We start from the raw sequence: 13,688 nt of genomic DNA on the forward strand, positions 1-13,688 counted from the left end.
AATAAAAATGATACGTGGATGACTGCATTTCCAATAGCAATCTCCCTCCCCATGTATCTTGTTCTGCATTCATATGTTGATAAACGCGTACTTAACATGCGAATGGTTTTGGACGTAGCTGCGCGTGAGAAACCATTCACAAAAGCCTCTATACGTTTATTTAACTTGTTGCTAGCCATTGTATTGTTCGACATAGCCACAATAATGGACACACTGGTAGAGCAGGAAACGGTGGCTATACTCTTACACGAACGCTTCATCTTGCATTCGTAGTACCGATAGAAAAAGCCGTTTGAAATAATGGAGATCGTTTCAACGCTGATAGAGTTGTACGGGAATGTTCCTGTACCCACATGCCAGTGTACGTAGTTGCATTTGCTGGTCTATGTCATCTGCGCCTGGAAAAAATACCTCGCGAAAAAAGCTCCACTTCAACTCGTTTCCTTGTACGTAGTGTTGCGGAAACACAAACTAAAAATTCTTCAGGACCGTATATTTGATATATCTGAGAGTTATTTCAAGAAATCTGTAAATGCGAGTCTCCGAACACTGGCTGGTTTATGTACCTGTGCTTATCGTCGTGCCGTTGCGTAGCGTCAAGATCTTCGTTTCCGTGTTATAGTGTTCAAGCTATTTTTATATTTTGCCGGCGTGACTACACGTGCAATGGAAACATGCCTATACGTAGGATGCTAGATGTATTTTCTTGTGCGTCCACACTTGTACTGCCCCCAGAAGGCTATATGAGAAGCTCAAAAATAAGACTCGTTCCGTTTTGTTGGATATACGTATTTTTTCGCAGCGGTCGCACGCCAATTAGCGTGCAGCCATGCAAATGCAATGATGGTTCGTTTTTTTTTTATTTCTCCTCGTCTACAACGTAATTGTGCACTTCGGCGTCAGAAGCAGCTGACCCATGTACTGTCGTTTGCTTTCCCTTGAGAAGTGGCGCCTTCTAAAATGCTTTAGCATGCATTCCCGCACAACTCGTGTGAGTAATATTTATGTTCAAATAACAACTGTGAACGTAACAAAACGCGGTGATGTGTTGTATACTAATTACCCAGATGTTGTAATTGAGCCCCATAGCCAGCTCTTGCACGTGTTTATTTTATTTTCTATTAAAACGCACCACCGCCGCTACCAGGTGGCGCCACGTGTTTACTTGAAACTGCATTGCACGAGGCCCATACCGCAGAAAGGGCTAAGTGGACAATGTCATCTTGCGCAGTGCCCTGTGCATGGTGGTAAAGAGGCCTGCCCAATCATGTGTAATAAAGCTGCACATACGCCCATGTCGTTCGCAATACGTTAAATGGAAAGGCACTTGCTCATTAAGGGCCGGATAGATATTGAAGAGGCGTGGAATAACCGCCTGAGAATCTCACGGTCCTTTCCACAACCGCATGAAGGCGGCCGACAATGAGTGTCCTGCTAAGTGGCCCGCCAGTTCGTTGCTATTAGTTCTATGTGTGACGGAATCCACTAAAAAATGACGGTAAATTATTGAAAGTGGACCTGTTAAAACAAGTCGACTTTCGTTAAGTTATAATCGCTTAAGCAGGGTTTTCCACTCCCATTGGCTGTCTTTCAAGTGCATGGCCAGGCGCTCGTCCTCGTCTGGAATGGCATTATTGTGCCCCCACCCCCCTGCACCTAATTTTTACCGACATAATTGGGAGCGCCACTTTAAATCCGCACATAAAACCCAACCAAGCTGAGTGAAAAACGTTTGAAGAGCATGTCTACTTCAAACCAGCCACTCATGCAACAAGATTCGCACTTAATGGCGCAGAGGTCTACTCAGCGCCCACTCAGTTTTACCCTAGAGGTAGACAACGTGGTGCTTTGGAAGCCAGAGAGACGGAATTCTCCAGAACGCTTGCAGGCATTACAGCAGAAGCCGGTGCAAATTGCCTTATTCGAGCGCCGTCATGCCCCTTTGCTAACGGTATGATTGCCTGAAGGAACCCTGGCACACTCATTTCATTCGTTTTAAAATGTGATATGTATTCAAAATATATTAAACAAAACCGCATTCAGCTCCAGATTAGAAATTAAGGTAGCACACGCAGTCAAATATTAAACCTCTACGAAAATCAGAGCTTTCTAATTACATGTTTCAGTGTTTCTTCGTTTCTGCTTAGTTTGCACGGTGTGGGGCGCCACTCTAGCTATATATGGGCTGTTGGCCGGCATCCTGCAAGTTGCAGTCGAAAGTAAAACGCAACAAAAGCAAAACAGAAAGTTGAAGTCGTGTCAGCTGCCACGAGCGAATCACGCAGTGCCGCTGTGTGCAGGCAATAACAAAAGCATTCTCCAGGGTTTCCAGGCACAAAGAAAAGTGAAATAGCTTTTATCGGCAGTGTCCCAGGGTGATTTTAATTACCCAGGTGAAAATTTCCAATCCGTTGGTTTCAGTGTTACAAATACGCAGAAATGGACCTTTTCCGCTGTATGCGACGGGAAATTAGATAACAAACTATTTGAAGAGTTTTGCTCGATTTCGGAGACTTTTCTAAAGCTAAAAGTGGGTCAAGTAGTGTAACTGTAAACAATACTAATTTAAACTGCTTTTTAGGCCAAATTATCAGACTATAACTCTGGAATTGAAATACATTTTAAGGTGGGGAGACGTAGTCATCGCGTGTATTTGTTCCTCAATTGAATTCTCAAGAAAATTGTTTTTTCATCAATGAAACAAAAATGCGATACACACGTGCTGAAGCAGTCACGTCATTGTGGGTTATTTATCTATTTCCTGACGACGTTATTTAGACCAGGACCGAGAGAACATTCATGCCCGCGCTTCAAGATATCTCCAGCATTTCTAGCAAAATAATGTAATAAATGGCCATGATTCGAACAGACCACATAAGGGAATCTTCGCATTTCACACCCAAGTGTAAACCTTCCACTGCGAAGAAGTGCCGTTTTGTGCCCAATAAATTTTGCCAGTTTTCTTCTATCGTTGCCTTACACTAAAAATAAATTTTTTTGTCTTTACGCGCGTAATAATATAAAGTTATACACGGAGAGTTGTTTTTATATAACCGGATGAATTAAAACGTCTGCTATTTGCCAGAAATGATTTTAAATTAGCCTTGCCGTTGCTTTACAGGGGGTTCTGAAAAAGTGCTTTTTTCAGGACGAATCGTTTGACTGCCACTTTAAGCTGAAAAAATTGGCTTGAACATACTTAGATGTATCCTAGTGATGCAAATTTCCACAGTGTAATACTGGTTTTTTTCCACCGTGAAAATGCACAGTTAAACCTACACTGCGTAAACATTTTTTCAGCTATTCAGAAGAATTCAGGAGGAGTGCCAACAAATCATTCCCGTTATATGAATCACATTTAAACACTTTGTTAAAAAAAGAGAGTGCTGCTGACAGAATGAATAAAAATACAATTTTAATGCCGAACTTTTTCAGCAAAAGGCTCAAACAATTTTTGTTGCACCATCGGCTCATTACCTGCAACTGTGAATAAAGGTGTTCGCAGTCGGCCCTTTTTATAAATTCCATCTACATATTAAAGGGCCACTTCAAACGTAGCCCTGTTTCTACGGATACACCTTTTTAATTTAAAAGGGTGCGTTTAGTGTTCAATCGTAGAAGCAAGCTAATTTTCTGCAGTGCAGTCTTACCCTTTGTTTCAGCAATCGAGAAAATGACACTGTTATATCGGTTAAAAATGTATTTACAAAACTGTTGGAACATTCAAAGCAGTAAGCCACCCCTCCTTCGGGTATTTTTATTCAGCAGCCTATTTTTGTGTGTGTATTTCTTACGCATATCTCAGTAAGCAATAAATCCAATCCCGGGCGACTTCATACGTCTACTTTAGTTTTTACAATCCTTGCTGAATCGCCGTGGATCGATAGATAGCCTGCGAAATTGTGTTCACAGCGTTTATTTTGAGTATGATATGAAGAAACTTCAACACTTGACATAATCAAGAGCGCAAGCTACGGCACGCCGATGAAACATCGACGTGGTAGGAAGCGAAAACTAATACGGGGACGAATGGAGAAGACAGCAAAAACCGCATCATGTCGTTTTAGTTTTTTTATCTTCTCTTGTCCCCATTTTAGTTAGACATCAGCTCCCCAAGTTGTTAGTGCTCAACAACATTTTCATTTTACTTACTACTAACTTGACAACGGATTGGCGACACAAGCAGAAATGTAGCGACTGATTAGTTTTAGCACCAACTAAGGTGTAGTTGCCGGTGTATTAAAAGCAGTTGATTCCGGCGCAACGAAAACAATAGCAGTGCCCGTCCACTCCGTAAAGAAGCCAGGAGAAGCTAGGAGAATTCCCGTAAAGCTAGGAGAATTCCAGAGAGTAGACCAAATAAAACACGTTCGTGGGTATGTTACCTTGGGGCATACTTTCTATTTAACCTGCCGAATGAAACTTGGAACTATTGGAATTTTATACTAGCAGACAGAACATAACGCTGTCCATTTTCTTCCCGTATAAGCCTGTGTATCACCAGAACACGGCAGTTTTATAATATTTGCAATTTCACTGCGAACTACCCATTCAAGAAAAGTGAATAAAACTATTTTTGCTGTTAGGATCGTCTTTGCGGCTTACGGTCATATAACATGTTTCGGGATAGCTGTGACAAAACCAGGGCTGTAGCCATTCTGCTAACCACACTCCCCCGGTAGCTGGCCGTGTACTGACAGCGGAGGGTTATTCTGTTACGTGCACAACTTCACTGTGAACTGAATATTTATGAAAAGTAAATGAGACTCGCCGTAGTATTAGATTCGTGCGACCGGTCAATTTCAATACCGTTTTTATTTTTAGATGCGGGCCAAAATTTGGAGCTATATAGCGTCCACCGGCCTGTTGAGTTTACCGCAAGATTGTAAATTTGTCGGCTGTCGGCGTGGCACAGTACACAGACTGTAAGGAAAACAGTGACATATTAAGAATCGCTCTTAAAAAACGCTTTTTTAGCGATTTGCCAAACTTCTTGGAAATAAAGGTACTCTCATTATTATTATTTCTGACGTATATTTACTCAACCCCAATAATACCGGATATGCTTAACAAAACAACTTGGTACTATCAAAAGTGCGCACAAATTACAGGAAACAAACAGTCCTCTTCTAAGTAAAAATGCTTCGTAATTCATTGCCCGCAAACATCAAATTTATCAATTCTGAACGCTTATTTCATAAATTCTTAAAAATCACTTGTGGTCCACAGTTTACTGTTAATAAATTGACCATTATTTACCATGAACCTTGTTTTATTACGCACATCCGTAAAATGTCTCACCAGTTCTTTGCATATATCTCTGTTTATTTCGTTCTATTGATATCATGTGTTTTGCTATCTATTTATCTTTGCCGATGTTGCTTCCCTGATCTGTAACGCTCTACCTGCCTGTGTGCACGTTTTTTTCTACTTCGCGTAGAAGTCCCCCCCGCCAGTGTAAACGCTCGGACCTCTTTCTGTATAACTACTTGCTATTGTTCTTTCTTGTATAACAATATTTTTCACTAAAACTTGAAACCCTGAAACCTTTTCGTAATACAACAAAATTTATGTGCGTATAACAGTTGCGAAGCGTGGTCTTTATGCATATTGAGCTCGAGAAAAGAGAGCAATACATGCTCTGGAAAGGTCAATGAGTCTTTCTTGCTGTCTGCTTCTGAATTTGTGCGGCATTGCGCACCACAACTAGACATTCCAGCAAAATTTCTGCTGGCACTCCGCGGAAATTGTTACTTTCAGAACACCAAGAATCCGAATGTTTGTACAAAAGGCAGTTTTGTAGCCGTAACGAATGTTGTCTCCGCAGAATGTATGTTTTTAAATCGCAGAGAAATGCCTTTAGGAATGCGCCCGCGTTATGTTTCTGGGCCAGACGCGTTTATTTCGTACAGCAGCACGAACAAATTTAATTCCACGTCGAGCTGCCCTGCCGCTCGATATTGTGACCCGCCTGCTTTTTCGTCCCCGGCTGTACAAAACACTGAAAGGTGTGCAGTGCGTCGTATTCCCCAATTTACTGAATTCTAATAGTTTATAAATTGCTCAGTTAGAAATACAATCAAAGCTACAGCAGGACAGAACATTTTGAGATTGACGTCCGGAATCAAATTTGAACTTTCGTGGCAGTTTCGCCTGCAGTCGTACGAAAATACAGCACTATATTCAGGCCCAAACTTCAAAAACTGAATCTGAATGTCGCCTTCTAGATATCGTCACAGAGCACTGCAGCTCCCGAAACCTATTCTGTCCACATCAGTCTGTTTGCCCGACCTACGCCTGCGACCAGGGCAACAAACGCACGTAGGGACGGCATTCGTCGCAATCGACAAAACGTCCAACCGGCATCTTGCACCCAATTTGCGCGTGTCACAAGACCTATTTCGACTAAGCCACCGAAGTTTGTTGTCGCAAAAAAAAGTACACCCACAGAAAACACGCCCCGCTCCCAACACGTTTACTTTCTGCACCGTTGGAAGCGTATTGTACGTAAGAGATTACGACCGTACAGGCCTCACGTTGCTTATTTTATTTTTTCGAAGTGGGGCTCAGTGTTCCCTTGAGGGTATTATAGCAGGGTCGGAGCAAGGGCTCAAGAACCATGCAGGCTGTCGGCAGTCACTCCTCTCAGTGCGATGCAGCTGGTTTTAACCTACTGGGGATGGGAGGCACTAAGCAGGGCTCTCTTTACTGCTGCCATGGCCATAGCACGGACGAGCAATTTGCAGTAGGCGGATAAAAAGCGTAATATGGGTTTGTATTGTCAACAAGCGCATTCTGCTGAGAAGAGAATGAAGCTGGACACTCAAGTCCGGTTATTATCATCGTGGTACAGAAAGGATCTGGTGGATTCTGTCTTCCCAATCATGGTCGTAAATGAGGACAACAGCCAACTTTTTTACTAGTGTTTTAAATGCTTGTCTACTCTTTTACAGCCACCGGCAGGAACAACCTTGGCCGTAGAATATCATGCAACGTTGCAAAAATATAAAAAATCTGTTTACAAAAGGGGTCCCCCACGGACTAAAAATAGTTCAGACATTCAAAATAAAGCAAGATGCAAGCCTTGGTAGAAGCACCTACTTGAAGTACCCACTTGGAGTATAAAGCGCAACTCTGCAGCGCGATCCATGCGTCATGCGTCACGATCATGTCTCCAAAATATCGCACAATGGTATCGAGTACGTTCAACCCTTTCATATGGCTAACGCTTTCTGCAATTTCTTTTTCAGTCCTGATCAAAGTGATATTTTCAGTTATGAGCCTAACAACGCACGGCTACCGCATTCATTCTTCCTTTCACCTACAACACCCCACGAAATTTTAATACCATACACAACCAAAAAATAACCAGCTCCGGGCTTGACAATATTCACCCTAGCCAAATACAAATGGTCGCTCATCTCATTTCGGAGGCACTTTCTCATTTAATTAATCTAATGTTTAAAAACGGTGTGTTTCCGGAGGAACTTAAGCGGGGAAAAATTATTCCAGTCTTTAGGAACCGTGATCGATCATTGCTTCCTAACTACAGGCCCATATGCATATTGCCATTTTTCAGTAAAATAATTGAAAAACTAATTGAAACTCGTCTAAAAAACTATTTAAATCAATTTAATATCGTTTCTTCATGCCAATTTAGTTTCCGTCCTGGTTATTCCACTGATCTGGCCCTCGTTTCCCTTGCCGACAAGCTATAATCATTTATTGACAAAGGCTTCTACGCTGGTTCAGTTTTTATCGATCTGTCTAAAGCATTTGATACTATCAATCACTCTATCCTTTTTACTAAACTCGAATTGCTTGGAATTTGTGGTCCTCCATTATTACTCTTTAAAAATTACTTACGAGATAGAATTCAGGTTGTTTCCGTAAGTTACGTCTACTCGCAAGCTAGAACAACTAACATTGGCGTACCCCAAGGTTCCATATTGGGGCCACTACTTTTTTTGTTATACAATAACGATTTACCGAATTGCCTTGCCTCTTCAAAATGTCTATTATATGCAGACGATACCACCCTCTACAACTATGACAGTACTGTTTTGTCACTAACGTCTAAACTAAATGTAGATCTTCGTAACGTGTTACAGTGGTGTAATCTTAATAAGTTAAAAATTATTGCTTCTAAAACAAAGTTCGTTGTCTTCCATTCCCACCAAAGGGCCACAGCATCCACACCATCTGTTACCATTGACAATCAGCTAATTTTCGCTAGTGAATACTCCTCATGTTTAGGCGTCCTACTTGACTCCAACTTGAAGTATCATCATCATATTGCTAATGTAAAGAGAAAAATGGCTTATGGCATGCGCATCCTCATTAAAGCTAGATCGTTCTTCAGTCATTCAACGCTAATATCACTATACTAATTATTTATTCATCCACATATTACATACTGCATCTCATGCTGGGGCAATACATACGACACTCACCTTAACCCATTACAAATAATACCAAATCAAGCTATTCGAATTATCTGATCAAGCACGTATGGCGCGAATGCTCATTCATTGCTTTGTTCAAATAATATTTTGTCTGTTTCCAAACTGGTGAGTTATAACCTAGGTATTTTTTTGTTTAAGGTGCTTTGAAATCAGTTTCCGTGTTTCTCTTTTTTGGCTCCTAGTCTTGTTATTACTAACACCACTAGGTTTGCTTTTAAGCACAATTTCATTTTACCGAGAGTAAAAACTAACTACGGCAAACAGACAGCGCGCTTCTCGGCTATTTGTCTATGGAATTCTATGCCACCCGCCATTAAGTCTTCTACCACATTCCACAAATTCAAAAAAGAATTAAAGTGCTACCTGATGTCCCTGCCTCAGACGTAACCAAGATTGTTCCTGGTGCTTTGTTTTTCAGTGTTTTTCTTTTATAAATTGATTGTGTATAGTTATTGCTACCATGTAATTTACTTATTGACTCTGCTTTACATCATTCTTGTACACATCCCTCTTTTCATTTGCTGCTATTATTCAGTGTATTTTAAGTTATTCTTGGCAGGAGGTCCCGCTACAGCCTTTGACCTTGGGACCTCCTTCTGTATATAACCCCCATGTATCATTTGGAGATAATATTAAATTGATTGATTGATTGATTGATCTCCAGGCCCCCTCCTGAGCTGATTACCCGAATATGAGTTGCGCGGTGTTGCATGTAATATTACATGTTTAAGTAGTTTGTATTTCGTGCTATTATTCGACTGCGCTTTAGCTCATAGGGTACGCAAAGTTAAGCAGGATGCACGAAGTGACAGCACTAGCGCAACTATAAATTGTTTTATTGCAACAGGGACATTGTTTGCATAAGAACAAAAAGGCTCTGAAAAGACTACCATGTACACCTTAAAATTCAGTGGAACAATAAAGAAAAACAAATTAGCTCAATTCCTCACCTTGGTCGTTTTCCTGGGGTATATGCTTGTTTTATATGAACCACACACATGAAAGAAAGTGCGAATTCCCTCCGTCTAACCACGAAGTTGATTGAAACGCGAAGCTTTCTAGCGTGCGAAAATCAAATAGCAAAGTTCCAAATTCACAGCCGATGCAGAATGCCTTTCTAACTCATTTTCTGTTCTGTGTTCGAGATAGTTGACATACCGCAGGGGTCCCTATTGTGTGGGCACCGCTTTCCTGCGATGCCTCTTAGTTACACACCATCATTAGTAAGAACAAGAAAAGTTCGCTTTTGAATTCACGCTCCCAAAGTCCAAAGTTTAAACTGCAAAAGTCCAAGACCAAAGTCCACTTCAACTAATCCAAAGTACAAAGCCGTTCCTGCGCAATGAGCCCCAAGCAAATTCTGAGCGACCCGAATGCGCCGTCGTGGGCTTCATAACACGAGGGACCCAGGTTCGATTCCGACCGCAGTTTATTGGTTCATCATCATCATTATCGTCATCATCATAATCATCAAGTGACCTGCCCCTGTGTAAAGCAGGGTTTCTTGAAGTGTGTTTTGGTTACGAACCTGGCACCAGTGAGACCCGAAAAGCTTCGCTTTAAAATTCGCTATTGGCGGTAATTTTATATATGTAACTGTTACCCAGAGGCTTAGTACGCCAGCCGAATCAGCCATCACAACTCCACTGAAGTGGTGAGTGCGAAATATTCCGTGAAAGCAACCTTTATTCAGACAGCAAATAATAGAAAGCTGAATCTGTGGGGTGTTTCTTCTTTGCGTCAGCAGTGCCTGCGACAGTTAGTTCTGACACAGCATGAATTGGTGGTGGCCATTCGCGCACTCCAGTTTGTTTCGGAACTTGTTTCTTTGCTGGTATTTCGCGAGGCTGTTCACCTTGGTTCATCACCGCTACAACAAAGGACTGGGTGCTATCATCCTTTATTCTAGTATAGCTGCAAAATATTCGCGGCTTTTCGCGCATCCACCCTTAAGTCGCTGTGGCTACGACTGCTTCGTTGCACGGACTTTACTTATAAGGCAATGTGTGGTTGCTATCAATTTTTTTAAAGGTCTTTGCACTTATAGTATACCTTTCGTCGCTCATAAATGGAAAAGGGCGAAAAATTCCTGGGGATAATTCTGGGTAGATGACTGTGGCACTAATACCAATGCACAGTTCCTCTAGCAAGCAGTTCGGTGGCATCGGAGCGTTATCTATGGCTGGTTGAGTTCATATTTGATTTTACCGAAGCACGTTACACGTACTTGCCATCACCATGCCCCAAAAAAGAGGCATGAATGATTAACAACAATAACTGTGAGTGGGGGAATGGGTTCGGAAGGATAAGTAGAAGGTCAACGGTGCTTAGCAGCTGTGAGTGTTGGTGAGGGAATAAACTCTATATGTAAACAACAAGCGCGGTCTTCGGGCGCTCGTCCGGTGAGAGGTGTCCTTAGTCTAAATAATCCAAGAATATGTATTTAGCTAGTTGGAGGTACATGCTGTCGGAGAGAGTTCACAGTGCTCATGAACCTAAGGCACAGGTTACAACTTATACCCTGAAAAAATATTACAATTGCGTTCTGGTGGAGATAGATGCAAAAAATACACAAGAATAAGAAAACATATCATAAAACACGATAATAAAAGAAAGAATTTGAAACTCCTACTAATACTGTAAGGTAAGAAAAAAAATAAGATAGGCCACAAGCACGCGAGACATCTTGCTACCTGTGTCACACAACGAAAAGTAAAAAATAACTCGGCCTTATAAAAACACCACATGAATAACACCGCCGAGCAAACAAAGGCACATCTTTGCGAAAAGTTTAGCTCTCATACTGGAAGAGTACACTGAATTCGACTGGCAAATCACAATAACCCGACAATTTGTAGCTAAGTTGTGTCCAACAAAAGCTATTATAGGATTTCTTTGTGCCGATCGTGTCTTCGTGGGTCAGGAATCGTCAACGGGGTGAAAAGACTGCAATCACTTCTCTCTGCGGCGTCCCGAAAAGGAAATTTTCGTTCCTTTTTGCTCAAGAAGTGAGATACATTTTTCAAAAACCAAGACTCGTACCAGCAGAGGGGCGATCAAGGGGTGCGATAAAAAATACTGTAAAGCGCTGGGCCACCCTAACCGGAGTAGGAAAAGATGGCTTTCATTTTCGCGATTCGAAATCAATATATCCGGGAAAGTGCAGATTACGGTGAACACGATACAACCACTTTTATTTTGGGCTTCTTTTGAAGCAGAACTGGCCAGCGATTTTCCTCCACGATGACCCCACAAGCTGTTCTTTGTTGACTGTCGCAAATGGCGTTACTATTGACTCCTACAAGCAGCGCCGTTTGGCTGCTAGTCAAGCCAAGCCACTCGTTGGTGTCTATACGCAACACCATTCACCTTTCCCGCTTAGGATAGTCGCAAATGCACTGCGTCAGAAGCGATAGTACCGAAATAAACTATTCCGCACCAACGTAAACATATAAACTAACGTATCAGTTGTTATTATTTTAATACATTTGGGACGCAAATATTTATATTCATTTTCTCGTTCTTTACCTATGAAGCAAGCCATCTTTAAAAAATACAAGGTATTATGCGCTGGACAAAGGCTTAGAACTGGCAAATATGAGATCCCCATGGAAAATCTCAGGTACTTGAAGTCCTTCTAGAAGAAAACAAAACTTTGCGAATTGAGAGAGTACATTGCGCATTGACGGCCACGGTGGCAGCACATGACTTGCACATCAGGAATGTTTACAACTATAATTTTATCGGAACTGTGCTTGATGCTTCCTTTAGTCGAGGTATTCAAAATAATCACTCATTTTCTATTTTTGATGGGTATTGACCCATCCAGCACTTCGTGTTAAAGTCAACTTCATTGAGGAGCAGCAGTAGAAGTGCAATCTTGTCAAGCTATAATAACATTGCCTCCCGTATTTGGACGTTTCTTTCAATAAATGTACTTCCCGATGCAAAGCACCCGAAGTTTGCTTTCACCAAAACCTTTACCAACCCTTCCTTCAAAAATTTTGAAAGAAGCTAGAAATTATTCTGACATCAAAACTTTGTCAAAAGTGCGTCAAAATTTTCGCTAAAAGTACGTCCAACCTTCGCTGAAAGTGCGTCCAATCGATCGTCAAACGTTTAAAGGCCCAAATCGTAAACGCAGAACAAACACATGCTACGATTTTTTCCCGCACTATGTAAACGCAACTACGAACGATCTAAATGTATACCGATGTGTGGTTAATTAGGTAGAGTACACTATTCTATACCTTATTGTATACCGATGGATGTATTTTCGCATCTGGATGCATTCTTTTTTCACGATTTTCAAGAAACGCTTTGAACAATGGAATCCCGGTTACATGCCCGCGCCGTGTTAATTGCTCTTATTATCTCTTTTCGGTCAACCAAACAGTCTATAAAGTTTCTTCACACTTTTTTTAGTTCTCTTACCGGACGCCGTCGGTACCACTAAAAAGCTTTTCTTGATAAGTACATTCTTGAGAAGCTTGCATAAAAACTACAAAACTGGTGCTTGCAGCGTTGCTAAGAAACACCAGATTTCACTAAACAATCATCGGTCGCAATGGTTTCTTACCTATGACTCGCAGGGTGGACCACGTGTTCTCCGTCCGGGCCTGACGGTAGTCGACGCGGCAGCGGTAGACGCCGGCGTCTTCTGCCTCTACGCGGGCGACGCGAAGCACTGCCGGCTGCTGCCCAGCGTCGAAGCTGAGCCTCGCCGCTACCTCATCTTCACTGGGGAAATGTCGCGCTCCTTGCAGTAGGGTCCCCGACCGAGCGTCCACCGTGTACACAGGCGTGGACGAATTGTCCTTGTACCACAGAATGAGAGCCACAGGGCGGTCTTCGTCATCACTGGCGTTTGAATGCGTTACGTTGCAAGGCAACCAGGCATCCGACCCGGCCACGGCACTCACCTCGTGGGTTTCTGCAAAACCTGCACAAAAGACAAATATTTTTTATAGGTTTCGTACTTACATAGACAATTATAAAATTATTTATTGTAATAATTTATTTATTTATTAAGATGAACAGGTGTTTTAAGTGCAAAAACAATTCCCCCCAGAGACCTACAACAACTCCTATCTTCTACTTGTCGCATTTTAAATGCGAAAGCCTTAGCTCTCCATGTTTCAAGACCGTGCGTTGTTAGGTGCACAAAGTGATGGCCTAGCAAAACAGGGTCGCGCTGTGAAGGAAATAACGCGCGGGGAAAGG

The 13,688-nt window shown here is 41.9% G+C and overlaps 1 protein-coding gene across 1 annotated transcript in view; it reads right to left on the reverse strand.

Moving 5' to 3' along the window:
- Positions 1-13,688, reverse strand: part of LOC144180038 (neural cell adhesion molecule 1-like) — a 189,808-nt gene that overhangs the window by 121,754 nt on the left and 54,366 nt on the right. The window contains exon 2 of the mRNA XM_077708445.1: positions 13,045-13,426. Coding sequence (XP_077564571.1) covers positions 13,045-13,426 — 382 coding nt within the window. The remainder of the gene's footprint in view (positions 1-13,044; positions 13,427-13,688) is intronic.

The sequence above is a fragment of the Haemaphysalis longicornis genome, unplaced genomic scaffold (assembly GCF_048455015.1).
Source record: "Haemaphysalis longicornis isolate Haplotype H1 unplaced genomic scaffold, Haemaphysalis longicornis Haplotype H1 scaffold_4, whole genome shotgun sequence".
NCBI lineage: Eukaryota > Metazoa > Arthropoda > Arachnida > Ixodida > Ixodidae > Haemaphysalis > Haemaphysalis longicornis.